The sequence below is a fragment of the Oncorhynchus keta genome, chromosome 2 (assembly GCF_023373465.1).
Source record: "Oncorhynchus keta strain PuntledgeMale-10-30-2019 chromosome 2, Oket_V2, whole genome shotgun sequence".
Classification (NCBI taxonomy): Eukaryota; Metazoa; Chordata; class Actinopteri; order Salmoniformes; family Salmonidae; genus Oncorhynchus; species Oncorhynchus keta.
The window spans coordinates 78,354,732-78,381,171 of NC_068422.1; the positions used below are offsets into that span (position 1 = coordinate 78,354,732).

Here is a 26,440-nt window from a genome sequence, read left to right on the forward strand (position 1 = left end):
TATGCATCTCTTATTTGTCGCATGACTCGCATTTATGATTTTGTTCTTGACAGCAAAATATTGCATTCTCTCAAAAACATTGATGTTTTATAAGTTACAAAAAAGTTTATATAATGTGTGATGATTAAGCTGAGACTTGTCCCCACTTTTTTTATGAAGTTAGCCTATTACTTTGTGCAAATCATTACAAACACAAATCACAAATCAAGTCAGTCGTGTAATTTTATTCAATAATATTACGATACCATTATCCAACTAAAATAAAGAAAAATATCCCCTATAGGAAATGTTATTACAGATACCAACAAATTATTGATCCCCATTAGGATTTGGTCACAAAACAACCAGAAAGGTTAGGAATTCAGCAGCACGTCTGATAAAAGATATCACACACTGACAAAAGATCTGTTGGTCACCATGAAACATTTCAAAGTTGTACAGTATAAAAAAAATGCATAAAGTATTGTGTTAAACATCAATACATTGTCCGTCATATTTCTCATTACCATCTTCAAATGAGATGTAAAAACAAAACCAATGTAAATGTTGGGTCCCACTTTAAATGAAGTACAACTTATAAAGGGTTTTGTATAGCATACATAAAGGCTTCATAAGCACTACATAAATGCGTCACAAATCATCTTTAACCGTATGTCATCAGGGCGGCAGGTAGCCTAGTGGTTAAAGCATTGGGCCAGTAACCGAGCTGACAAGGTAAACATCTGTTGTTCTTTCCCTTATAGGAAATGTCATTGTGATGTCATTGTAAATAGGCCATCATTGTAAATAAGAATTTGTTCCTAACTGACTTGCGTAGTTAAATAAAGGTTACATTTTAAAATAAATAAAAAACGGATTAAATGGTGTGTTGTTACATTTGGCAATTCACCCTACAGTGGGAATGGTTGTCACTCTTTATGACATATAGTTATAGATGATTATTTAAGCATTTATGTAGTGCTTATGAAGTCTTTATGTATGCTTTATAAGTTGTACTTCATTTAAAGTGGGACCAAATTTTGTTTGTACCAATAGACATCTGCACCAAGAGATGTCTCTTATGCATAATCAAGTTTAGAGAAAGTTAGTATATCTAACTAGGTATATATTTTTATTTTATTTAACTAGGCAAGTCAGTAAAGAACAAATTCTTATTTACAATGACGGCCTACCGGGGAACAGTGGGTTAACTGCCTTGTTCAGGGGCAGAATGACAGATTCGGGATTCAGGTCGGGATTCGATCTAGCAACCTTTCGGTTACTGGCCCAACGCTCTAACCACTAGGATACCGGTCACCCCCATTGTTGGAATTTACACAAAACACAATCATGGTAATTTATTAAGACAAGGGTATGTGGTCTTTAATTTGAACAGGTCTACTCCAGGTTAATAATATTATTATTTATTTATTTATTTTACAAATTGCCAACATTGTAATTAATAAAGGGAAAACTAAACAATCCATCACCACTAGTATAGCACAAGTTTCAACATTTAAAATGTGCCATTGAGATGTATCACTTTATTACTGCCTGCTGATTAACTGCCAACCACTGGGAGGTATGAAAGGGCCAGAGCTACTAGAGCTGCTAATAGAAGACCATCTAGTATCAGTCGCTGGAGACGTGAACCCCTAGGTTTTCTTCCGTGACCTCTACTCTTGAACCACTGCACAACCTCCTCCAGGTTATACTCCTGGGGCTCATAACCCAGCTCGGCCTTGGCCTTCGCCATGCTGAAGTAATGAGTCACTCCGGTCTTATACACCTCTGTGCGTGTGAGCAGAGGCTGGAAGTTATAGATTGGGCCGATGAGATGGTGAATCATCTCAGTGAGGAATGCAACAAAGTAAATGAGAGAGAGGGGTAGACGTAGTTTGGGGAAAGAGTAACCCAAACCCTCCACCAGAGGTCTGAAGAACTCAAAGTTGTTGACAGGTCTTCCATCTGAGATGAAGTATGCCTGTCCAGCAGAGAGGTGCTGGTGCTCTGACATCAGAGCCTCTGCAGCCAGTTCGTGTGCAGACACCAGGTTGTCTACATGGACAAACTCCACTAAACTTCTTGGATCTCCATACACAAACCTGAATATCCCCTTCTCTATGTACCCAACGATCCTGGGCAGGTGCCTCTGCTCGCCAGGCCCGTATATACCGGCTGGACGCAGAGCACAGGCCCTCAACACACCTGTCCCATCTTTCAGCTCTGTACCACTAGCTTTCATCACGGCCATCTCAGCTACCGACTTGGTTCTGGAGTAGTGGTCAGGGTGGAGATGGAGAGGTAGGTAGGGGAGGCTTTCGTCACCACCCTCAATGACTTGGCCTCCGAACACTACGTTGAAGGTGCTAGTGTAGATGAGCCTGGAGACTCCAGCCTCTACACAGGCCCTGAGGACATGCTCTGTGCCCTGGACATTTACCTCTTCAATCAGCTTCCTGTTCAGCTGCTCCCTGCCAGACATGCCATAGGAGGCGATGTGGAAAACACAGTCCATGCCAGTGACCGCCTTCTCCACCTGAGCATATTCACGAATATCTCCCTTTAGGAACACAATGCCCTCTGGAACCTCTAGGCTGGGTGGGCTCATATCAAACAGAATGACTTTAGCTCCCTTTTTATGTAGTGAGCAGGCAAGGCTGTAAGAAATGAAGAATAGAGTGATCCTGTTAATCTGGAATATTGGGTATAGGGAAACCTTTCACATGTAGTGAGGGATATTCAAGGAATGTTCAGTTCAACATTAAAAACGAAATAGGAAAGTCATTAGCCTACTTATGAACAGTGCTTGACTTTGACTGAAATAGGTGCAAATAGTTATTTTGGGTGGCAGTACTGTTTATATTTAGGTGCAGGAGCTCCACAATACTTTTGAGCTCATATTCTATAAAAGGAACAGGAGCTTAAGCAGTAGAACATTTGAGGTGCTGGTACTCAGCTCCGGTGAGCTCCTGTCCAAATTAAGCACGGCTTATTAAGCTACCATTATTAAGTCACAACAATTTGTTGTTAGCAGGGATTCAATTGATGGGGTGATAAGGTTCTGCCACTTTAGTATGTAACACAGAATAAATAAACAATAGTGAATAACATCATTTGAATAACTGGTATGATAACTCCCCCTAGTGGGGTTTAGAACTACCGTTACCGAATTATTTTGCACATTCACTTGGTAATGTAGAAGTTCTCTTCTGCATTGATGAGATGAAGACTATGTACAGGCAACAATGTAAAATATGTATATTTTGATGGGCTTACCGGAAACCAAAATATCCACTGCCACCGGTAATCAAAAACGTGCATTTTCGCGCCTTTTCCATTTCACTGAAAATAAAACATGAAGGTCATTGTGTTTGAAATAACACCACACAGTACCTTCAGAGAGAGCATGAATTAACACATTGAATTTGTAAAAGAGACACGTACCGAAATGTATAACAACTTGCAACCTCATCACGTCTACAGTAGCCATACTTGTAAGATTGTGACCTATTACTTGATAGTGCTACCTTGACGTTTGGCTACATTAGCTTCATGACGCAACATCTGATGCAAACTAGTTTAGCTACATAAGAGTACGACAATGACAGTTGTGTAAACCTGTACCGTATCAATCAGATCGCTGACATATTTTACTGGTCTACAGGCTGTGATCGAGGCTATTGAACATCAAACACTTTAATTTCAATTGAAAAACAGGCTTTTACCTTGGCGTTATAACGTAGTAACCTTATCGTTGCGGTGAGACAGGCTTACAAACAACTTCCTTGGGCGGAGCTAGTGCAATTCTTGGAAGGAATTGCGAGCGGTTTCATGACTTGTCAGTGCATGGGCTACGCAAACTTCCTACTTTACACTTTTGTCGTGGTAGGTAAATCCTCTTTATTGACAGAGAATTAGAGCTTTTTTTAAACATTTTTTTATTTGACCTTTATTCAGTTAAGAACATTCTTAATTACAATGACGTCCTTTTCGGTCAAACCCTAACCCTGCGACTCTGAGTCAATTGTGCACCGCTTTGTGGGACTCCCAATCATGGCCAGTTGTGATACAGCCTGGAATCGAACCAGTGTCTGTAGTGACACCCCTAGTATTGAGATTGAGTTTCTTAGACCACTGAGCTACTCAGAAGCCCATATATCAGGGATTGTATATGTTGTCTCTGCCAGGGACCTCATTCAGGATGTTGTCAGGATGTTGTATCTGAAATGTACAACAGTTCCCATACATACACCACAAGTAGTGATGGGCATTCCAGCTCTTTTCAGTGATCCGGCTCGTTCGGCTCAGCTCACCAAAAAGAGACGGCTCTTTTAGCTCCCAAACGACTCTTTAAACAAATATGTTTTGTCTTTTTTCAAGTCAAACAGTTTGCGATAGTTTGACCATGATTGGTGTTAAAACAATTCTAATTAAAGGAAATCTTACTCTACCTTAACCACAATTTATTTAGAAATGCATTGGTTTGTTATGAAAAATAATGCTATTAAAAATTTACATTTAAAGTATAACTTAATGTATATAAATAAACAAAGTGCATATAAATCTAACCATTCAATACAAATACAATCTGAACAGCATAATAATAGAATATTGCACCATTTCAAAGAAAAATACATAACAATGTGCAAAACTGCAGCATCCCACTTAAAACATTAAACTGGTCCCTCTTTTCTCTCTCTTCTTTATTGCCATGTTATAACCAGCAGCACACAGCAATGCTGACTATATTTTGCTTTTATGAAAGATTTGCATTCAGAAATCCAAGCTGCCTCACTTTCGAGGGGCTGATGCGGTTTCTTCCCTCAGTCTCCTTGTCATGACTTTAGTAAGCCGTGGGAAGACAAAAGCCTTGTTCTTCCACCAGTTCAGAGGGTCTGCAGATCTCTGGAAGGGCACCTCCAAATAGGATGGGACCTCCATTATGGCATCTGCTGAGGGATTCCTTCATGTTGCATACCCAGTTGCTCTCTCGTCAAAAAGCATCCAAACAGCAGATGTTTGTGGCACTACTGCTGGTGCTTCTGCTCCATCTGATCCCTCTTCTTCCTGTTGCCCTGGTGCCTGAGCCAGCTGACTGCTGGGGCTGTCCCTCCCTGCTGCTGAGGTTATTCTTTGAAGAGCCTCATCAATCGCTCTGGCGTTACTGAAGGCTAACTTCTTAAACCTGGGGTCAAGTGCAGAGGTTTCTAATAGCACGTGATTATATTCCATTCCGTGGAACTTTCTGTCCATTGATGAACATAGGGTGTCCATCAACTCTGTTACGTCCTGTGGTTACATTTGCTTCTCTCTGGCGACTGGCTGTGATTCGCTGCAGACCCTTAACAGGAGTATATTTTTTGAGGTGTCACATAGCTAAAAAGAGAGAACAGTAACTTATTAGTTTAGGTTTATGTTTTGTCTACGGATACTACATTTTCATCTACTGCTTATACATATATAATATTGGATTAAATAATGATGTAGTAATAACTGCTTCCTGTACCTTTCTCCACTAATCTCCACAATGACCTGCTCAATGGGTTCCAGGACTCTGCACACCTCCACCACTTCCCATTCCTCTTGGGTCAGAGCATCAACAGGTGCATTGACAATGGCCAGGGTAGAGATGATGGCATCCTTTGACTCAGGAAAACATTTCAACATAAAATGTTGAATTCCACCTTGTAGTGCAGTCTTGTTCAGGCCTCAGCTGTAGACTTTAGTTTTCAGCACCTACTGTGCTCCTGTGGAAGTATTCCACAGCTGCTTTTACCACTGTCCACAGTGGGCTTTATCACCTTCAGAGCATCTCTTACAATCAGGTTGATTGTGTGGGCAAGACATTGATGATGGGTCCATTTTAAAATGTTCATGACTATGGTTATGTTTGCTGCATTGTCGCTAACAAAACAGACCACTTTTCCATCTACTTGCCATTCTCTGGCCACTCTCAACAGTTCCTCTGCCAAGTTATCTGAGGTGTGTCTGTCGCTGAACTCAAAGTAGTCCAGAAGACAGCTAGACATCGAAAAATCTTCAATGAAGTGACATGTAACCGACATGTAAGAAGTGGTTACCCCTGATGTCCAGCACTCTTTCCCGCACTGAAGTCTGCGTGCTCTCATACAGTTGTGGAATAAGTGATGTTGAAAGGATTTTCCTGTTTGGAATTGTGTACATTGGATTTAGACTATTGCTATAATTTATGAAACCTGTCCTCCACGATCGAAAATGGCTGTAAATCGGTGGCAATCATTTTAGCCAATGCAATATCAATTAGGCCTTGTTTTGCAACAGACATAGTTAGGCATAAACTGGTCCATAGAAGACTGCGTTGTCATGGGTCGCGGAGTAGGCCTACTTTACTGAGTGGATACATCTCCAAGGTACCAGTAGGTACTGGCTCCACCACTATAACTAGCAGGCCCGCTAGTTTCTCGAAGCTCCGTTACGGCTAGCGTCACAGTTGGGTGCACAGTTCCCATATGCCGGTGTAGGTTGTGCGTAGAACTAGCTTTATATTAGATTTTGTTTTGGCAAATTCTACACTGTGCTCCAATATTGTCTACATTATTAAAATGCATCCAAATGCTACTGTGCGTCCGACTCATTTTCCAGATGTTATTTTCACAGCGGTCCTTCCTCTCCCTCCTCCGCTGCTAAGTATGTGACTGTGAGTGAGTTGGCTCCGCCCTCTCTCGTGCATCTTTGGTTCATTGGTTGACACTGCGTGTCTGATTGACAGGAACAACAGGTGAGCAGACAGTCAATGTGTGTGCGCTTGAGCATTTAGGCCTATATTATTTTATTTATTTTTTCGTTTTTTGAATTAGTTAATTATTTTTTATATCTTATTTTTTTTAATAAATAGATTCAGCTCTTCTGATATGCTAGCGGACTCCCAATGTTCACCGACAAGAGCCGACTTGTTCGCGAACGACCCATCACTAACCACAAGGCTCCAGTGTTTTACAAGTGAGGTCCCTTATGCAAGGCTCACTCGTGAACTTTAGTTTTGTTTTCCAGTACATGAGCAAAGTCTAGGGTGCTCCGTTTTAATCATGTAAGAGGCATTCTTATCTCTTTTAATGCACAACTGCTTTGCCCTTCTTTCCCCGCAGAACTCTGAACATTGAAAGTAAAGTAATCATCAAATGGAAATGAAAAATAGCTGCCTGTGCCTCCATGTAGTATCACAAGTTTTTGTCAATTCTTTAATCCTTTATCCTTCAATTCAAGGATAAGGCCTATGTGGTGGTGTTTCAATTGAAAATAGGATCTTACTCCATGTGAAAAACAAATTGTGAATGAGAAATTAGCAGATGTCAGTTTCTGTATATGTAGTCATAAATCCTGCAAAAGCATAAACTCATGCAGTGTCTTTGTTTTGTTATCTCTTGGGACAAAATTAATCTGGAAGAGTACTTCAAGAGGATCGGGTTCCACGGCCCATTTTCTAAACCAGACCTTGAAAGACTGAACCAGGTCCACAAACACCATGTGATGTCAATACCATTTGAAAACCTCAGCATTCACTGTGGTGAGAAGATCACTATGGACCATGAGTTGATTTTCAATAAGATTGTGAGGAGCAATCGGGGGGGTTGGTGTTGTGAGAATAACCTCCTCTTTGCTTGGGTGCTAAAGGAGATGTGTTATAATCCAGTAACACTGGGTTCAAGAGTCTACAACAACACCATAAACCAGTTCGGGCCAACAGACTCTCACCTCATCAACAAGGTGGTCATTGATGGGACTGCTTACATTGCAGACGTGAGCTTTGGGGTATCCTCCCAAATATGGCACCCTCTTGAGCTGTCTCCGGGAAGGACCAGCCACAATCCCCTGACGTCTTCCGTCTCATACAAGATGGAGACCTGTGGAAGTTGGAGAAGACTGGTCGAAATCCTCTGGTTCTCAATGAGGCCTTTACCAACTCGCCTCTGGTACACAAGAGCCCAACCTAGAAGATCTAAGGCTTCACCCTCGTTCCCCGTGGGGTTGATAATTTCCTAGAGACTTTTGCATCTGTCTTCAGACAGATCCAAAGTCTCTATTCACCAATAAGTCCATCTGCTCACTGCAGAAGGCTACAGGATTCAGAGCTCTAATTGGCTGGACCTTCAATGAGGTCACCTACAACAACCAGGATGGTTTTGATGTTTTGGATATGAAAGACATATCTGTTGATGATGTGGATAAAGTGCTGAACGAAATGTTTAATGTGTAGTTAGCAAACAAGCTGGTTCCCATAAACAACAAAGCTGTCTACACTATTTAAGAACTTGATTGCCTGTAACATTTCATATTTAATGTGATGTAATTGTAACGTAGCCGAGGCAAATCTAGTTGCTGCTACGTTGACCAAAGATTCCTCACAACGAGATCAGTGAGATTTACAAAACACATTTAGTATTCTGTCAATATAACACAATTATTTCACCAGAGTTGTCTGTGCGGTCTTTGAACAGTCAATAAAGATGATTTTAAACAAATACATATTCAATTTTTATTTAGTCTCCGCAACCTACTTTCAGATCATATCTGAACAGTGGATGCGTATGTGCTCGGGGTTGCGCCGAAGCAGTTACTTGTTTAAACCAATCACTGTACATTTTCCGAAATCGGCCAATCCACGTTAAGGTTTTCGCCTGTTCCCAATTGCCCATCGGCCAATCCATGTTAAGGTTTTCGCCTGTTCCCAATTGCCCTGGAGAACTAGCTAGCACGTCCACCAGCCGGAGAAAAGAGCAATGAATTCCTTGGAACAGGCCGAAGGTAGTCAACATGGCAAGCAAATTAATTTATTTTCACAAATCATGATGCATGTTATTATAAGTGAAGTTTCGCTATAAAGTAAAACGCACGGTGACAAACGTGCCTTCACAATTCACTTGAGTCGTTTGTTAGCTTGATTAGCCAGCCGCGGTGACGTAGCTAGCTAGGCTAACCTTTTCTCTTAAAGGACATTCATTTGTAAATTCGTCAAAATACCAAACTCAAGCTAATTATATTTTTGCTGATTTCCCTCCGCGGGGGTTCGACATTAACTTGTACAAAATAAATGCACACAAAGGCTTGTTAGCTACAATAATTAGCCGGCTAGCTAGCTATGCTGTAAATAGTTAGCATACCGGTAGTTGATAGCCCCAGAAGACCACCGCTGCACGCTCACCAGGACAGGTAGCGCCAGAACGGTTAAACAATGCAAACGTATCCGCGTACTTTACCTCATTTGATTGATTCTATTTATGTCCAGGTTATCATAAAGGTCGTTAACTATAGGCTTGTTTTGCCAGTCCAAACTAAACATAATTCAGTCCATTTGGACACGCGTCCTCGTGAAGATGTAACGGTTAACTCTGAAGCTACAATTTACTCTTCCAATAGCAAATCAGTGGAATCGGAGCCTTCCTATGCAGTTGTGCTTAATTTACTTTTTGAATTACTCCATCGGTTCCAAACCAATCAAGCACAGCGCATATAAAGGATATTGTATGTTCCTTCATGTGGTGTTGATCAAGAACATTGATAGAAATGTAGATGAATGCCCTGACGCACAGCTTGTTTTTGCAGATCTAAAAGCTTTTGAGAGAAGATTAACAGAATACGTCTCCTGTTTGCAACCTGCAACTGGGAGGTGGCGAAGTAAGTATTTGTAGTTCCAATTCTGTCTTACCATAATGAATGACGCTTGAAACTGACTAACTATAATCAATGACTACACTGCAACTGTCAAACCATAATCATTTCAAGAGTAAATGGCCTCCCAGCCTGAGTATTTTGTATTTTCTTGTACCAGGATTCAGGCCCACATTATTCTGGCACTTTTTTTTATAGTGATATAATTCAATATCTCACATTGTTTCAGTGATTCTAATAGTGGTCTCTGTTTGTACTGCAACTGGAGCCTGGAACTGGTTGATAGACCCTGACACACAGAAGGTCAGTATGTTTGTGATGGCCGCTTCATTGTGTATGTGATAAAGTAGGATACCTTTCACACAGATCAGTGTGTTTGATTTTAGTTTGGTTGTGTGTGTTTGCCTGTCTAATCTCTCTGTACCTCCGGCTGTCTTTCTCAGGTGTCTTTCTTCTCATCGTTGTGGAACCATCCGTTCTTCACCATCAGCTGCATCACTTTGATCGCTCTGTTCTTTGCTGGAATACACAAGCGAGTCGTTGCACCATCAATGTATCCTTCCTCTTGTTTAAAGTTCCACACTTAATCTTTTCAGTAGGATTGTGAAGGAGAATTGCCAATATAGTATCCCAGGTCTTTAGATGTTGTACACATGAAATTGTGACATTCCAAACTTTATCCGCAACGTTATATTCCATTTTGTGCAACTCAAGACTTTTCTTCTACCAGCTGTGTTGCGTGGGCTATGTCCGTGTACAATAGGGACTCGCTCGGCCTGCACAGCTGCGTGGGGGAAACGGTGCTACTTGACCAAAATGGATTGAAATGCTGCGGATAAAGTTCGAAATGACACAATTTCATGTGTACAACATCTAAAGACCTACATCACTGTACTGAACATAATCCTTTAAGTAAATAGTGATACTGTTGGATGGTTAATGATCGCTATGGACCTGGTGGCCTTAATAATCCTATACATCACTATACTGAGAGCGTGTTTGTTTCCCCCAAAAAATGTGTTGTTGCTTTTGTTCATGTCTTGTGTGGCCTGATACTGCACAACAAGCAATGAGAAATTGAATCGCTGTTGTGGTTAGTTTCTCAAAAACAAGCCAAATCACAAGAGAAGTGTCTGGACCCTTCTATAACATGCCATTTACTTAAAAATTGAGATTTACTTCAGAAATAGGACAATTCTCCTTTAACTCACTCTCTTTAAGTATTGCAGCTCGCTGTCGGACAGTTTTAGCGGAATACAACATGTCCTGCGATGATGTAAGTTGCATAAATCATCTTCGTTGAGATTACCTTAATTCCCAATCAATTCAATCCAGCTGTCATGTTTTTGGTCATCCATTACATAATTTAAAAATATGATTTTGAATTATTCCCTGTACATCTATGCATTGTATTGACTTTGATGGTTATGTCTCTTACAGACGGGGAAACTAATTCTCAAACCACGGCCACACATCCAATAACCACAAACTTGGAGAGGTGGGGAAATAAAATGTTCTTAATGACTATGTTGATTCCCACTGAAAGACAGACTGACACAAGGACCAGAATCCTGTTTGGAGGATCTGAAACAATGTAAGAAGGAAGGAGATTGGGGAAATACAGAGGGGTGATTATGTTGTGCTCCATTACGTATTAATGAAGGATTGTGAGGGGAGAGGACATCAAACACCTTTTTAACAGCATCTCAGTCAGTGTTATGGTTTCCCTTAAAGCTGCTTCCGGGCTCACACACCCTTTGACATAACTCATTTGCCATGAGTTCAGATGTGTTTATTTCTAACGATGACAGGCATTTGTTTTAGATAAATCTTTCTATTTTTAAACTAATTGTTATATACCTAATAAATACTTGTATGAAATGTGTTTCCTGTGATTTACTGTAGTATATGGTTGCAACCTGTAGACTTTGCTATGCTTTTGCTTCAGATTGTGAATGCCTGTACAACTTGTTTGAAAGTATCTCCTCAGTGTGTAATTGTCTTTACAGTTATTTTTATTGTATTCATACGTATAAGCATTGTTTAACTATATTCACTGCAAATTAGTTTGTTTTCCAGCCATGTTAGACCGACAATTATTTCAAAGGGAGTAGGAGGATTAATCTATAAAGTTTAAAAACGGGGCCCTGGTCTCGTCTTTGCGACATAAATACGCCACTCCTTCTGCTTTGTGAGAGTAAGCACCATTTTACGGCACCGGACGAATCTCCACGGATGTTCCACATGTCTTAAAATGATGAGGAACTTGAGAGTGTGACAGCCTACTTACTACATGATATATCAATATCGCTTCGCACTTAATCGAAATAAGCTATGGGCAAAAGTAAGACTAACAAATTTAGACGTCCACAGTTCAACGCAGAGGGATTGTCGGTAACTGCTGTAAAGGAAATGGAATCGGACCACGGTGAAGTCTTCCATGGAGTCGACTCTCCAACTGGGGAGTTACTGGAGAAAGTAAGAGCCCCAAGATCTGATAACAGTACTGTTATTTCGGTCTAATTGATCTTATGTTGCACTCTATTTTATAAATGCTTGCAGGTCAGTTCTGCATTTCATAGGCATGTCAATATTTACCAGTGTGTCCATAAGACAAATGTCTTCCTAAGGATCTTCCCGCATATGCAAAAAAAACAAACACGTGTTATTACGTTATGTTCACGCTCAAATGTGCCCCCCTAAAATAAAAATATTTATATTTCACAGAAGTATACTGAACAAAAATAAAAACACATGTAAACTGTTGGTCCCATATTTCATGAGCTGATATAAAAGATCCCAGAAGTTTTGCATATGCACAAAAAGCATATTTTGTTGACCAATAGCTTAAACCTCTGTTCGTGAGCATTTCTCCTTTGCAAAAATAATCCTTCCACCGGTGTGTCATATCAAGTGCACCTTGTGCTGAGGACAAAAGGCCACTAAAATGTGCAGTTTTGTCACAGCACAATGCCACAGATATATCAAGTTTTGAGGGAGTGTGCAATTGGCATGCTGACTGCAAAAATGTCCACCAGAGCTGTGGCCAGAGAATTTAATGTTAATTTCTCTAACGTAAGCCACCTGCAACGTCGTTTTAGAGAATTTGGCAGAACATCAAACCGGCCTCATAACCGCAGACGATGTGAAACCACACCAGGCCAGGACCTCCACATCCGGCTTCTTCACCTGCGGGATCGTCTGAGACCAGCCACTTGGACAGCAGATTAAATTGTGGAGTGTTTCTGTCTCTAGTAAAGCCCTTTTGTTCCGGAAAAACTAATTCTCCCATGCCAACCCATGGCTGCTCCCCTGCCCAGTCATGTGAATTCCATAGATTTGGCCGGGCCTAATGAATTTATTTCAGTTGACTGATTTCCTTATATGAACTGTAACTCAGTAAAATTGTTGCATGTTGCGGTTTATATTTTTGTTCAGTACATTATAAAATCTAGTTCAGTGCCACTAAACAGTGTTTCCCACATATACAACTGGAAGATAAAAGAACACAGATGGTATGGAAAAGTGAATATCCAAATAACCCCGGTTTATACTGTATGTGTTTAGTTGCAGAGTCCCAGTGCAGACATGCGTGAGTTTGCCTGTGCCAGCATATCACGCCTCGTGCAACAGAGCCAGACCATCCCAGGCTTCCTCCAGCGGGATGCGGTGAGACGTCTCGGGCCCCTAATGCTGGATCGCAGCCTGGCCGTCAGGGAGACTGCCACAGGGGCACTCAGGTAAGCCCTCAGCCTCGCAAAGGAATGTTCAATACCCAGTACTAGCCACTTAACAGACCCCCTGAGAAATGTGAGCGGGATGGTGTGGAGTCTGGACTGAGGATCAAGCCTATCAGATATGGCTAGATTGTTCAGAGAGTGTGCTAAATATTAGACTTGAATGTAGATGGTTGTTGAAGCCATTATGTGCTGTAAGACAGAAGTTGGTTAGTGAAGGATGCTATGGCTTGCTAAACAGAAACTGAAAGAGTCCTCTTGAAATACCACACCCTCAATTAACTGTTAGCACTGATGTGATAGTTATCGGTCAAAGACTGTGAATTGTTCTCACGTCAGGAACCTGAGTGCCTGTGGGGGTCATGAGGTGTGTGACGACATGGTGAAACAGGACGTCATGACTCCTCTGACTGCTCTGCTTCGAGAGGTGAGGCCTTCCCTCGTAAATCATTCCTTAAAGTTGATGTATTTATGGGTGTGGCCCTGCTGTGCAAAGGTTGTTTTTTCACATTTTGAACAACATGTTTCATGGTGTGCATGTCTGAAAAGTGAAGCACCTACATATCTCCATTCATTGATGGTTAGTCACCTCCATTCCTTGATGGTTAGTCACATCAATGCATAGATATTTTATAGGGCTGTATGTTTTCCAGGCCTGGGTTCAAATACTACTTCCAATATGTATTACTTACACTCAAAGTAAGTATTAAGATAGATAGGCCTATATTTGATTTGAAAAGACAAGCAGTTGAATATTTTAATGTATTAGGAAATACACTTGGAAACAGCATTTGAAATAAGAATTTGAAAATTCTCTCAAATACAGTTTGGTAGCCTATTTGTTTTTTTTGTTTTTACAAATGACCATTCAAATACTCAAATATAGGTATTTGTTCTGGGCTGTGTATTTGAAAATAATCACACAAAAAAAGTATATTAAGTACTAGATACTCAACTACACATGTATTTGAATCCAGGTCTGGTGTTTTCAAAGTGTCTGAACCCCAGTACTGTTTCTCCATAGTGCTGTGCTGGGTTTGAAACCAATGCTGCCCTCTCGTTAAAAGGGCAGAAAAACACAGTGGAAGATGTAGCCAATGAAGCAGTTAACTTGCTGTGGAATCTCTGGTAAGAAAAAAGTACTAAATGTAGTAGTAACACAAATGTCAGCTGGTCGGTCCACCTAGTGATCTGGACATGCGTCCAGTAGCCTACCCATAGAGATCCAAAATTGTATTAATTTCTGTTAGCTTGCCAATGTTTCTATGGTTCTTTCACACCATACTCTCCTGTTGAATTATCACCCTGTCTGTCAGTGAGAGCAGTAGCCAGGCACTCTCTGTGTTCAACAAAGCAGGCATTCTGGATGTTATCCTACAGTGTCTGGAGCGACACACTCACAACATCAAGCTGGCTTTGTCTGCAGGTTAGTCTCATCAAACCAATTTTCACACTACTTTAATGAGCATTTTCACCATTTAAATATTTGCCTTGATTATGTATTTTGTAGTAAGTCCCTGCTCCCTCTGTCTTTAGGCCACTGTTTGCACACAGTGACTGAGGACAACGCAGAGTTGCTGTGTAGTATGAACAATGCTGTATTAGGGACTCTAGAGAGTGTGCTGCTATCCTCACAGGCGGACATGGCTCACACACTGCTCAGGACACTGGCTGCAGGTATGGCTACAACATATTTGTTGTCACATTATTTACAGATTTCTTTTACCTCACAATGTCAACCGGTCATTCACTCTGCATTCATTCTCTGACTAGAGTCAGGGGTTGGAAGCTGTTTGTCAATAGCCTAACTAAATAACTAGTCTGATTCCAGGGCTCATTGTGTGCTTTGTGCTCCGTCCATTGATAGGGTCAGTGTGGAACCTGAAGAGCAGCCTGCCCACGGCCCACCAGGCTCAGACCCTCACCGCCCTGATGGCCACCCTGTCCCAGTGCTTGGAGCTGGATGCTGGCACGCTGATACCCCAGCTCCGCCAGGCTGAGGTGGCCCGCAGTGCCACTGCCTCAGAGGCAGGGAACATGGAGGACCACCAGGCAGCTGCAGGGAATATGCCTGTAGAGGAGATGGAGGATGATGAGGAGGAGGGGGTTGGACTGAGGAGGAATGGAAAGGCAACCAAGATAGATAAAGACTTCTCTGACCTCCTGCCTGTAAGTCCTGTCCTTTTTTTTATCTTCTCAGAAACAAACCCTTTTCAGTTATGGTTATAGAGATCCAAAGTGACAGGTTTGAGTAAAGAGTATTCCACTTTCAGTTTTTAATATTCTGAGTACGTACCTGACTCCTCACTGTTGAATGCTGTGAAACAGCTGAATATTGATGAAGCAGCACAGAGTATTGCAGTTGGTATTCAGAGTTGTAGTGGCTCTCTCTTCGGGGAGATACCGCTTTGTTCAGCAGACAGGAAGAGAGGGACACACAGCAGGGTTTACTCAGGGACGTAAGAGGTGGCTGTGTCCCTGCTGCAGTGTCAATAGTCTGCTTTTCTTTCTCCAGAGGGGCAAGGAGGAGCTGAGGGAGGCGACGGCCTTGCTGACAGCCCAGCAGACGTCCTTGGAGATCATCGTCAACATGTGCTGCTCTGATGGTGAGTGCTGTGGGCAGGAGTGTTTGGGCAGCAGAGCAGTACTGACCTGGGGAGCTTTGTTTTCATTACTGTTTGACACAGCTGTCTGGTGCATGTTCATAGATAAGACTACAGCATTTTTACTGTTTGATGCTCAAATGCATATTTAGGATTTAAAATGAGATTTATTTGCTTTTGAGGTGTACGTCGGCTGTTGTGGCTCATGGTGTGTTTTTTTGTAGACCCGTCAGACGATGAGTGGGAGGAGGCGTCGAGCAGCGACGAGAGTGAGATGTGTCCTGACGGCCTCTCTGAAGGGAACACCAGCCTCCTGTCCCCACTGTGTCTGTCTGCTGAGGTCCACGCGGCTCTGATCAACCACAACATTCCAGAGAAGGTGTGGGGGATTTCTTTCCTCACCTAGCATAATTGTTTCACTTCACTTCTCATGTTTCTTTTTTGATGTTCCCTCTGTTTTCACATGCAAAATATAAAATAAGTAATGTCATGGTACTAGACTAATGTGTGTTCCTACTGTCTCTGTTATAGCCACTACACTGTATGAAGGTGATAACCATCCATGTCTCTATATGTTCAAGGTTCTCAAGAAGACCCAGTTCCCCAGCAGCGAGGTGATGGACGTATGTCGTCACAATCCCACCTGGAAAATCTTGATAAAAAAGTAATTATCTGTCTAGCATGTTGTCATTTTCTTTGCCCTAAAAAGAACGAGACACTAGATATTCTGTGATCTACTATATTATTATTATAATTTGAGTGGTTTGTCATGATCCTAGTAACACAGAACCAATATGCGTCAATGTATGGCCCCAGTTGATTGAGGTATTCTATTTTTCTGGCTAATAATGGCATTACAGGTATACACTTTGTTTACCACATCGCTACCTGCCTTTAGGAGTTGACTAAAATCCATTTTCCCCCAGGATGCATCGGGTGCAGTACAGGGCCCTGACGTGCCTTCACAACATGCTATCTACTATGGACGCTGAGTCCCTAGGGGGAGCAGCCGCTCTTCAGGCTGTCGCACAACACCTGTCCACGCTGGTCTTCAGTGCTCCAGGTTAGATCTATGTCGTACCATCTCTTCATTATTTGTATTAAATCTTTATTTTACTAGGTAGGTTCATTCACTTTCACAGCAATGACCTTAACAAAGGAGAGTTATTGTCTCATTCATAATTTATTTTTGGTTAATTTGCTTACTCAGAGATCCCTAAGGAGGAGGAATTCCTTGAGGCAGTTACCAGTGCCATGCGATCCCTCTTACAGATCATAGCCTATATGAAAATCCCACAGGTAAGACAGCTGACTCAAGCAGAGGAGAGTTTCCCTCTGAAGTACATTTTACCAAGCCTTACTGTCATCTGTCTGTTAGTTTATATCGTACCACAGCACTATCCCAACATGTCTCTTGGATTACTCATTGTTTATGTCTGTGTTTGTGTGTTGCCAGTGTATGACCCCCCAGCAGCTGATGAGCCTGAGCGAGGCAGCGACCTGCTGTGACGTGGTCAGTGTGAGAGTGAACGCTCTGGCCATCCTAGGCATCACAGGAAGCACACTGGCTAAAGAGAATGGGACAGCTGAAACTCTACAGGTACTTTATTATTTTCATCCTTAGTTTTTTTTTGTATGAAATGTGTTTTAGATAGCTAATGATTACTTCAGAATGAAATTTTAAAAAATGTTATGCTTTATTAACCCATCTTGGCTATGTGACCATGATGTAATAACACTGCAATATATTTTTATAGATGATTGGCAATGCCTTACTCCAAGTTGCAACAAAGGATGCCAACCTTGTGGTTTGTGGGGAAGCCCTGGATGGTCTGTTTGATGTTTTTGCGGATGGAGACGAGGCAGAGAGAGCAGCTGAAAACATCAACTTACTGTCTGCTCTGAAGGCACTTCAACCTGTCTTCAAGGCTAAGGTAATAAAGCTGCAGCCCATCACTAGGAACAGTTTGTATGCATTCTTTATGCAAATCACTGTTGTCATCTGTTTAATTGCTGTTTCCTGTCCTCTATGTGCAGATTCGTAAAGAGGGGAAGGGAAAGTACAAGCCTGAGCAGCTGTGTGTGCTGGACAACGTCAAAGTCAACCTAAGAAGGTTTATTGGCTACTTGGAGACTGTGGTGAAAAAATGATAGCAGCCTGACACTACTACACCATCTGGCTGAGATGAAATGACTCAGAATATACAGTACAATAGACCCTCATTAAAGGGACTGTTCAGTCCAAAAATCATTGTTTTGGAGTGAACTATCCCTTTAACATCTATATAACTGATTTTCATGTTGGTTATCTTTTTTGTTTTAACTGAAATGCGTAACTATTGTCCTTGCTAAGTGAGTGTTTACATAATTATGTGTACAAAAAAGAGGTTCACTATTTTAAATGAATGAATGTTGCAGTACATAGTGACAAATTATTTTACATTTACATTATTATTTTATGCATAAAAGTACATTTCAATGTGCTGTATTTTAAAGAAATTGACAGAACATATGGTTTATTTTACACATATTTATCAACCAACTTTCACGTCACACACTATCATACTGTAGCCCTCCATGTTAGGAATGACCAGTTGTAGTCACACAAGAATCCGCTAACTGATCCCATGTCATGTCCAAAATGAGATCGACAGGCCCAGTGTCAACTGATCATGTGAGATGTGAATAAAGTAGAACTCGCCATCCATTTACAAGGTGATTTAGTTAACATGATTTGGGTTGCTGAAAGTAAATTGATTACCTTGTTCTGATATTGGGGAGAATATAAAATGTATATTGTGCGTTTCACGACACCCAGAGTCACTTTATATACAAGAAAATCAGCAGGATAAAAAGCAAAAATAAGTATGTAAAAGTACCGTTACACTAAACATAAGGACAAATTAACCACAGAGAACACTAAACATAACAGATTAACCATGGAGAACACTAAACATGATGACGGACTAGCCATTGAGAACACTAAACATGATGACAAATTAACCACGGAGAACACTAAACATAACAGATTAACCATTAACCATTGAGAACACTAAACATGATGACGGACTAGCCATTGAGAACAATAAACATGATGACCAACTAGCCATTGAGAACACTAAACATGATGACAGATTAACCATGGAGAACACTAAACATAACAGATTAACCATGGAGAACACTAAACATGATAACCTACTAGCCATGGAGAACACTAAACATGACAGACCAATCAAGGAAGTGAATTAGACAGAAGATAAAAGCAAAGACAACAGAGACAATGGGTAATAATAATAATAATAATATATGCCATTTAGCTGACGCTTTTATCCAAAGCGACTTAGAGTCATGTGTGCATACATTCTACGTATGGGTAAAGCCTGTGTGAAGAGGTCAGTCTTTAGTATTTACCACAGCAGTTTCAGTGCTATGCACAGACCAGAAGCCCGACCTGGTTGGGTTCTAAAAGTCCATGAGAGGTCATGTTCTGTTGGATTTGTGATGCTACCACCCACTCAAGCACTTTGGCGAGGAAGGGGAGGTTTGAGACGGGCCTGTAGTTTGTGAGAAACTCGGGGTCCAGGCCCTGTTTCTTCCGTATGGGAGTTTTTGCCGTTATTTTCAAAGGAGTAAGAACAATGCCAGATATGAGAGATGCATTTACAATATTGACCACCAGGAGGCAGAGAACAGAGAGGCATGCCTTAACTAAGGCAGTGGTCAAGGGAGCAAATTGTGGTTTTGGATTTAGAAAATAGTTCAGCAATGGTGGTTTCATTGACAAGGGAGAAGTCACTGCTGTTGGTTTATTGCTTCCGCAATTGATATGCTGCTTTCATACTTTGAAATAATGGAATTTAAATGTATCAGCCTGATGGATAGAATGTCCTGACATGAAATAACCATTTAAGTTCGGTCTATTTTTGCTTTTTATTATTACAAACCTCCCACATACTTATTTCAGTGTGTGTACCCCATGTTGTGTGAAAATAATTCATCAATCGCCCATTGTTACGCAACAAGTAACATGTTCTGCTCTTGCGTAAGAACGACACTTTCTCCGCCCTTTTCGAATCACAATTTCACTGTGTGAATCTGCGGCTGCGCAGTGTCCGCCATTGACGACCCACGATCAGAAGAAAAGGGTCAGAATCGCTTCGATAGGCAACCGCGCACGTTTCCTTTATTCCTGAATCCAAACTTTGCAAACATCCACACGTCGCCTACTGTATCATAATAATAACTGATATTCGTTTTAACTCATGGATGGCAGATTTAGATATTTTATAGCAATTTGAAGTAACCTACCTAGCAAACGTTAGTCCGCTGTGAAGCTTACGAGTGAGGTTAGCTAGCTAGCCACTGTGCTAGCTTTAGCTACGCGAACTGAGCCAGGCTCTGGGGCAGTGTCGTTTGATGGATCCAAGAATCGCTTGGTTTCAGCCAGAACAACGTGGACCAGCCAACAGCCTGTGGATGCAGATTTGGGAAACAACTCAAGGACTGGGGAACCTGTACTTCAATAACAACTGTAACACGGGTGGTTTGTCAAGCACGTCAAGCCTCAGTCCGAAAAAGAACATCAACGGGACATTGGGTAACGTGATCTCGTGCAAGAACGGAGCTGTCACTAACAGCGAACCCCGGAACCAGGGAATGTCTAACTCAACGAAAGACCGAGATGTAGTCGAACAACGAGACTTTATTCCGTTGGAAGCTAATAACAACCACAACAACCGTTCATCGTTGGGGAGAGGCAGCGCAGGGGGGGGGCAAGTGTATTCTCGGGTCTCTGGGGTCTCGGGACACCCCAACAAAAGGAAAAGAGACAACAAGGCTAGCACTTATGGATTCAACAGTAGCCTCGAGACCGGAGGCTGTGGTTACACGGGAACACCATGGAAAGTCAAGAACTACTCTGAAGGAATCTTGGGGTAAGAAACAATATTACACAAATAAAAACCAGCTACAAGTAACGTTAGTTCGCTCATATAACGTTATAAGTTAATTATAAACCACGCGTTATCTATCTATCTCTGCCACACTAACGTTAGTTGGTTAGACAACTAGCCAGCCAGCTAACTTGGCTGGTGAAGTGAGCGCATATATTCCTATGGTTAGACATCATAGCCATATTTAGGCGTGCCGATTTGACCGTAACGCGTCTTTATCGGTCATTTAGGGAACGTTCCTAACCAGCTAAGGTCAGTTGAAGGCAATGGGACAGTCAACTAGGTAGTTAGTTAGCTACCTCCAGTAGTTTGTTTTATGACCTTGCTAGCTAGCTACCTCGTGGTTGCCAACATCTCGCATGTGTTCGCTACGCTGACGAGCAAAACAAAAAAAATTAAATCCATTCCACTGACATTTGACTAAAAGCACGAGTACTGTTTGGGAAGCATAGTCAAGTCAATGCAGAACTATTTTATTGATAGTTGACACGTTACTGATTGTCAGGCTAAGCCTGCCTAACTAATGCTGGTATTTCTCGTCTGTTTCACTGTTGCCAATTTGCAGCAATTAAAACCGAAAAAACAATTATCTGGTTGATATAATAGAAGCATCTATTCTAGTTCCAAATCTAGTACAAGGTGTGAATAGTATACTTTTGGTCATAGTCAGTATTTTCCCAAATTTAGATTTGCGAGATTTAAGAAATCCATCCATTTCTTTAGACAGCAGATCTACTCTGACTTCTTTGCATGGGACAACAATAAGTCATCGTCGCCAATGTTATGTTGAAGGAACAAGACTTGTTCTTTATTAAACAGCGTGGGGTTTTTCCAACTCGCACATCCTCACGTTTGTGAGGTAACTTTGGCATCAAAAACACAATTTATTCCTTTATCTAAAGTCATAATAGGGTGGCTGTTTGGAGAATGGAACAAACAATAATAACTATCATAGTACATATAGCAAACATAACAGACCCACATCTAACCACAACCCCAAGTCGTAATCTATTTCTTAATGACTGTGGAAAAGCAAGGTGAAATCAGTGAGGTCTGCCCAACTTTAAAGAGGAGTGGCTGGGCAGATTCACCCCCCCCACACTTTTATTTAACCAGGTAGGCCAGTTGAGAACAAGTGCGGCCAGGCCAAGATAAAGCATAGCAGTGCAACAAAAACAACAACACAGTTACACATAAAAAAACGTACAGTCAATAACACAAAATAAAAATAGAAAAATCTATGAACAGTGTGTACAAATGTAGGGAGGTAGGCAATAAATAGGCCATAGAGGTGCAAATAATTACAATTTAACATTAATGGAGTGCTATATGTGCAGATGATGATGTGCAAGTACAAATATTGGGTTGCAAGAGGGTAAGTAATAATATGGGGATGAGATAGTCGGGCGTGCTATTTACAGATTGGCTATGTACAGTGATCGGTAAGCTGCTCTGACAGCTGATGCCTAATGTTAGAGAGGGAGATGTAAGACTCCAGCTTCAGAGATTTTTGCGATTCGTTCCAGTCATTGGCAACAGAGAACTGGAAGGAAAGGCAGCCAAAGGAAGTGTTGGCTTTGGGTTGCAATATACCTGCTGGAGTGTGTGCTATGAGTGGGTGTTGCTATGGTTACCGGTGATCTGAGATAAGACAGGGCTTTACCTAGCAAAGTCTTTTTTTATAGATGACCTGTAGCGAGTGGGTTTGGCAATGGATATGTTGTGAGGGCCAGCCAACGAGAGCAGAGGTTGCAGTGGTGGGTAGTATATGGGGCTTTGGTGATAAAACGGATGGCACTGTGATAGACAGCATCCAGTTTGTTGAGTAGTGTGTTGGAGGCTATTTTGTAAATGATATCGCCGAAGTTGAGGATTGGTAGGATAGTCAGTTTTACGAGGGTATGTTTGGCGGCATGAGTGAAGCAGGCTTTGTTGCGAAATAGGAAGCCGATTCTAGATTTGATTTTGGATTGGAGATGCTTAATGTGAGTCTGGAAGGAGAGTTTACAGTTTAACCAGACACCTAGGTATTTGTAGTTGTCCACATTAGAGGTCGACCGATTTCATCAGAATGGCCGATTTTCAAGTTTTCATAACAATCAGAAATCTGTATTTTTGGACACCGATTTGGCAGTTTTTTTTTTACACCTTTAACTTTTATTTAACTAGGCAAGTCAGTTAAGAAAACATTCTTATTTTCAATGACTGCCTAGGAACGGTGGGTTAACTGCCTTGTTCAGGGGCAGAAAGACAATTTTTTTTTTTACCTTGTCAGCTCTGGGATTCAATCTTGCAACCTTACAGTTAACTAGTCCAACGCTTTAACCACCCGCCTCTCATTGCACTCCACAAGGAGCCTGCCTGTTATGTGAATGCGGTAGAAGCCAAGGTAAGTTGCTAGCTAGCATTAAATTTATCTTATAAAAAACAATCAATCAATCATAATCACTAGTTAACTACACATCGTTGATGATATTACTAGTTTATCTAGTGTCTCCTGCGTTGCATGAAATCGATGCAACGCAGGGGGATGATTTAACAAAAGTGCATTTGCGAAAAAAGCACAATCGTTGCACGACTGTACCTAACCATAAACACCAATGCCTTTCTTAAAATCAATACACAGAAGTGTATATTTTTAAACCTGCATACTTAGCTAAAATAAATCCAGGTTCGCAGGCAATATTAACCAGGTGAAATTGTGTCACTTCTCTTGTGTTCATTGCACGCAGAGTCAGGGTATATGCAACAGTTTGGGCAGCCTGGCTCATTGAGAACTAATTTGCCAGAATTTTACATAATTATGACATAACATTGAAGGTTGTAGAATGTAATAAGAATATTTAGACTTAGGGATGCCACCCATTAGATATACAGAACGGTTTTGTATTTCACTGAAATTATAAAAGTTTTGTTTTCGAAATGATTCAAAGAGCACTTTTGTGCATTTTGCCAGCAGCTCTTCGCAAGCATAGCGCTGTTTATGACCTCAAGCCTATCAGCCTAATGGCTGGGATAACCGATGTGAAATGGCTAGCTAGTTAGCAGGGTGCGCGCTAATAGCGTTTCAATTGATTTTATTGATGTATTATATTAAGTTAAAATAAGTGTTAATTCAGTATTGTTGTAATTGTCATTATTACAAATCTGCAGATTTAATCGGTGTCAGCTTATTTTGGTCCCCAGATAATCGGGTATCGGTATCTGCGTTGAAAAATCCTAATCGGTCGACCTCTAGTACGAACTCTGAAGATAGATGAGGGACGATCAATCCACATATGGTGTCCAGGGAACAGCTGGGGGCTGAAGGGGTCTACAACAAGCGGCTATGGTGAGAGACTTGTATCTAGAAAGGCAGATTTTTAAAAGAAGACACTTTAACTGTTTGGGCACAGACCTGGATAGTATGACAGAACTCTGCAGGCTATCTCTGCAGTAGATTGCAACTCTGCCCTCTTTGGGAATTCTATCTTGTCAGAAAATGTTATAGTTAGGAATGGAAATGTCAGGATTTTTGGTGGCCTTCCTAAGCCAGGATTCAGACACGCCTAGGACATCCAGGTTGCAGAGTGTGCTGAAGCAGTGAATATAGCCAACTTAGGGAGGAGGCTTCTAATGTTATGCACATCATGTATCTTAAATGGTCAGAAATCTTGTTCAGAAGCCATAGTATACCACATGTATAGGAAGACTAAACTATTCCCCTTCTCTCGAAGTGTTCCATACATAAAGGCCTGAGAGTTGACAGATTGTCCCACTTCTGACACAAACATAGTACTCAGGGATGAACAGTTAGTGGGGCTTGTGGTAGTAACCGTGTAGCTACAGGGCAAGTATACCCTCCCAGCCATGTTTAGAATCAATCCTCAAGGTGTTTTTCACACATCTATTCGATGATAAATAATTTGTGGCAGCTGTGTTTCTCCTCGAAGCAAACGAAAAATACACGCAGCTGGAGATTACGCAATAATTGCAACGGAGGACACCAAGCGGCCACCTGGTAGATGTAGTCTCTTATGGTCAATCTTCCAATGATATGCCTACAAATACGTCACAATGCTGTCGACACCTTGGGGAAACGACAGAAAGTCTAAGCTCATTCGTGACCCATACACAGCCATATAAGGAGACATTGGAACACAGCACATTCAAAATCTGGTGCACTTCCTGTATGAAATTTCATCTTGGTTTCGCCTGTAGCATTAGTTCTGTGGCACCCACAGACAATATCTTTGCAGTTTTGGAAACATCAGTGTTTTCTTTCCAAAGCTGTCAATTATATGCATAGTCGAGCATCTTTTCGTGACAAAATATCTTGTTTAAAACGGGAACGTTTTTTTATCCATAAATTAAAAGAGCGCCCCCTATATCCAAGAAGTTAACATAAGTTGGCAATACTAACTTACTGATTATGATCAATACGACAGGTTGGTAGAAAGCAGATATAGAGGTTAGGTTACTGTAACCATTTTCTCTATAATGACAGAGGGTATTTCCCCAGACACGTGACACTGAAATGTGCTGCTTTACAACCATCCAGGTGCATTATCTTATCATTGATTTTTGCCTGGGTCTCCTCTGTTTATTAGTTTAAGTATAACGGACCAGGTCTGTCTTGAAAAAACATATTGACCAATTAGTTTATATAATCTTAGTGTGACATAGAGCTATTTCAGAAATGAAGTTCTTACTAGTTTAAACTAGAGAAATGTCCTGAGGTGGGTGGGATGTTGTTTAAAGGCTGAGGTGTAGAGGCGTTTTTGTTTTCTCTTCTACGTGCCTGACAAGCGTAGGCTAGCAACATGCAAGAGCCCAGAGCGAAGTCTTAGCCAGGCTGATCCTTATTTATAGTAATATGAAGCACACTGTTTGCATAAGGACATTCCTTAGTGATTACTCTAATACCCCAACCTTTACTGTACAGCCTGGCTCACAGTCACAACCAGGTTCGGTCTCTCAAACTTCTGGTTCTTATTCTGCTCACAATGCGTAGTTACTGAGCTGCATTATGAACAGATATTTCACGATATATAAATGTAAAGCCTAGACTTCTGCCAACTGATAGTGTCTCTTTCAGAAAGTGTTTTTCAGGCTTGTGATCTCTGGTTTTGGAAATGTTTCATTAGCTTTCTTCCCCAAGTCCCTGTAATTTCTCAGTCTTTTTTACTGTTTGCCTGTAAGTAAGAATTTCACTGTAACGTGTTGTATTCTGCGCACGTGACAAATTTTGATTTGATAATTTTCCAATTTTGTGCTTCCCAGTCGGGAATTTTTCAGTTTTTGATTTGTTTAAAAAGTTTGAAATATCCAATAAATGTCGTTCCACTTCATGATTGTGTCCCACTTGTTGTTGATTCTTCACAAAAAATACAGTTTTATATCTTTATGTTTGAAGCCTGAAATGTGTCAAAAGGTCGCAAAGTTCAAGGGGGCCGAATACTTTCGCAAGGCACTGTATATGATAAACAGAGAGTAGCAGTAGCATAGAAGAGCGAGTGGCGGGACACAATGCAGATAGTCC

The 26,440-nt window shown here is 41.2% G+C and overlaps 4 protein-coding genes and 1 pseudogene across 12 annotated transcripts in view; 4 read left to right on the top strand and 1 right to left on the bottom strand.

The window, feature by feature from the left end:
• Positions 1 to 204: 204 nt before the first annotated feature.
• Positions 205 to 3,852, bottom strand: sdr42e1 (short chain dehydrogenase/reductase family 42E, member 1). Of its 2 annotated transcripts, none has more exons than XM_035740092.2 (3): positions 3,708 to 3,852; positions 3,259 to 3,324; positions 205 to 2,639 (listed from the first exon to the last, which is right to left on the bottom strand). In XM_035740092.2, the coding sequence occupies exons 2-3, from the start codon at positions 3,318 to 3,320 to the stop codon at positions 1,541 to 1,543; spliced, it is 1,161 nt and encodes a 386-aa protein (XP_035595985.1). In that variant the 5' UTR covers positions 3,321 to 3,324; positions 3,708 to 3,852; the 3' UTR covers positions 205 to 1,540. The 2 variants fall into 2 exon arrangements, with proteins under 2 accessions (XP_035595985.1, XP_035595995.1); XM_035740102.2 differs by lacking the exon at positions 3,708 to 3,852 and adding an exon at positions 3,427 to 3,674.
• A 3,383-nt stretch (positions 3,853 to 7,235) lies between these two features.
• On the top strand, positions 7,236 to 8,425 carry LOC118362646 (arylamine N-acetyltransferase, pineal gland isozyme NAT-10-like; annotated as a pseudogene).
• A 187-nt stretch (positions 8,426 to 8,612) lies between these two features.
• On the top strand, positions 8,613 to 11,512 carry LOC118360764 (nuclear envelope phosphatase-regulatory subunit 1). 6 transcript variants are annotated; one of them, XM_035740202.2, is made up of 6 exons: positions 8,613 to 8,763; positions 9,562 to 9,633; positions 9,896 to 9,930; positions 10,071 to 10,180; positions 10,849 to 10,903; positions 11,068 to 11,512. In XM_035740202.2, the coding sequence occupies exons 1-6, from the start codon at positions 8,739 to 8,741 to the stop codon at positions 11,107 to 11,109; spliced, it is 339 nt and encodes a 112-aa protein (XP_035596095.1). In that variant the 5' UTR covers positions 8,613 to 8,738; the 3' UTR covers positions 11,110 to 11,512. The 6 variants fall into 6 exon arrangements, with proteins under 6 accessions (XP_035596095.1, XP_035596072.1, XP_035596087.1 ...); XM_035740179.2 differs by having other exon boundaries at positions 8,614 to 8,775; positions 9,869 to 9,930; XM_035740194.2 differs by having other exon boundaries at positions 8,614 to 8,775.
• Positions 11,513 to 11,814: 302 nt separating this feature from the next.
• On the top strand, positions 11,815 to 18,387 carry LOC118360746 (HEAT repeat-containing protein 3-like). Its single transcript, XM_035740115.2, has 15 exons — positions 11,815 to 12,105; positions 13,195 to 13,367; positions 13,704 to 13,791; positions 14,389 to 14,492; positions 14,681 to 14,790; positions 14,901 to 15,041; positions 15,232 to 15,533; positions 15,880 to 15,970; positions 16,192 to 16,346; positions 16,549 to 16,631; positions 16,894 to 17,030; positions 17,178 to 17,266; positions 17,424 to 17,567; positions 17,725 to 17,901; positions 18,005 to 18,387. The coding sequence occupies exons 1-15, from the start codon at positions 11,962 to 11,964 to the stop codon at positions 18,116 to 18,118; spliced, it is 2,052 nt and encodes a 683-aa protein (XP_035596008.1). The 5' UTR covers positions 11,815 to 11,961; the 3' UTR covers positions 18,119 to 18,387.
• Positions 18,388 to 20,036: 1,649 nt separating this feature from the next.
• LOC118360750 (terminal nucleotidyltransferase 4B-like) overlaps positions 20,037 to 26,440 on the top strand; it is a 28,624-nt gene continuing 22,220 nt past the window's right edge. The window contains exon 1 of one of the 3 annotated variants that reach the window (XM_035740148.2): positions 20,037 to 20,901. In XM_035740148.2, coding sequence (XP_035596041.1) covers positions 20,384 to 20,901 — 518 coding nt within the window. In that variant the 5' untranslated portion in view covers positions 20,037 to 20,383. The remainder of the gene's footprint in view (positions 20,902 to 26,440) is intronic. The other 2 variants (XM_035740128.2, XM_035740138.2) reach the window with 2 other exon arrangements.

What these genes read in the sequence shown, in the direction of transcription:
- sdr42e1 (XM_035740092.2), bottom strand. Translation starts at nt 3,320, where the DNA reads ATGGAAAAGGCGCGAAAATGCACGTTTTTGATTACCGGTGGCAGTGGA. An exon ending in AGTGGATATTTTGGTTTCCG is followed by an intron (nt 2,640 to 3,258) that starts GTAAGCCCATCA and finishes CATTTCTTACAG; the next exon opens with CCTTGCCTGCTCACTACATA.
- LOC118360764 (XM_035740159.2), top strand. Translation starts at nt 8,739, where the DNA reads ATGAATTCCTTGGAACAGGCCGAAGGTAGTCAACATG. An exon ending in GGCCGAAGGTAGTCAACATG is followed by an intron (nt 8,776 to 9,561) that starts GCAAGCAAATTA and finishes TTGTTTTTGCAG; the next exon opens with ATCTAAAAGCTTTTGAGAGA. An exon ending in TGCAACTGGGAGGTGGCGAA is followed by an intron (nt 9,634 to 9,856) that starts GTAAGTATTTGT and finishes ACATTGTTTCAG; the next exon opens with TGATTCTAATAGTGGTCTCT.
- LOC118360746 (XM_035740115.2), top strand. Translation starts at nt 11,962, where the DNA reads ATGGGCAAAAGTAAGACTAACAAATTTAGACGTCCACAGTTCAACGCA. An exon ending in ACTGCCACAGGGGCACTCAG is followed by an intron (nt 13,368 to 13,703) that starts GTAAGCCCTCAG and finishes TTCTCACGTCAG; the next exon opens with GAACCTGAGTGCCTGTGGGG. An exon ending in GCTGGTCTTCAGTGCTCCAG is followed by an intron (nt 17,031 to 17,177) that starts GTTAGATCTATG and finishes TTGCTTACTCAG; the next exon opens with AGATCCCTAAGGAGGAGGAA.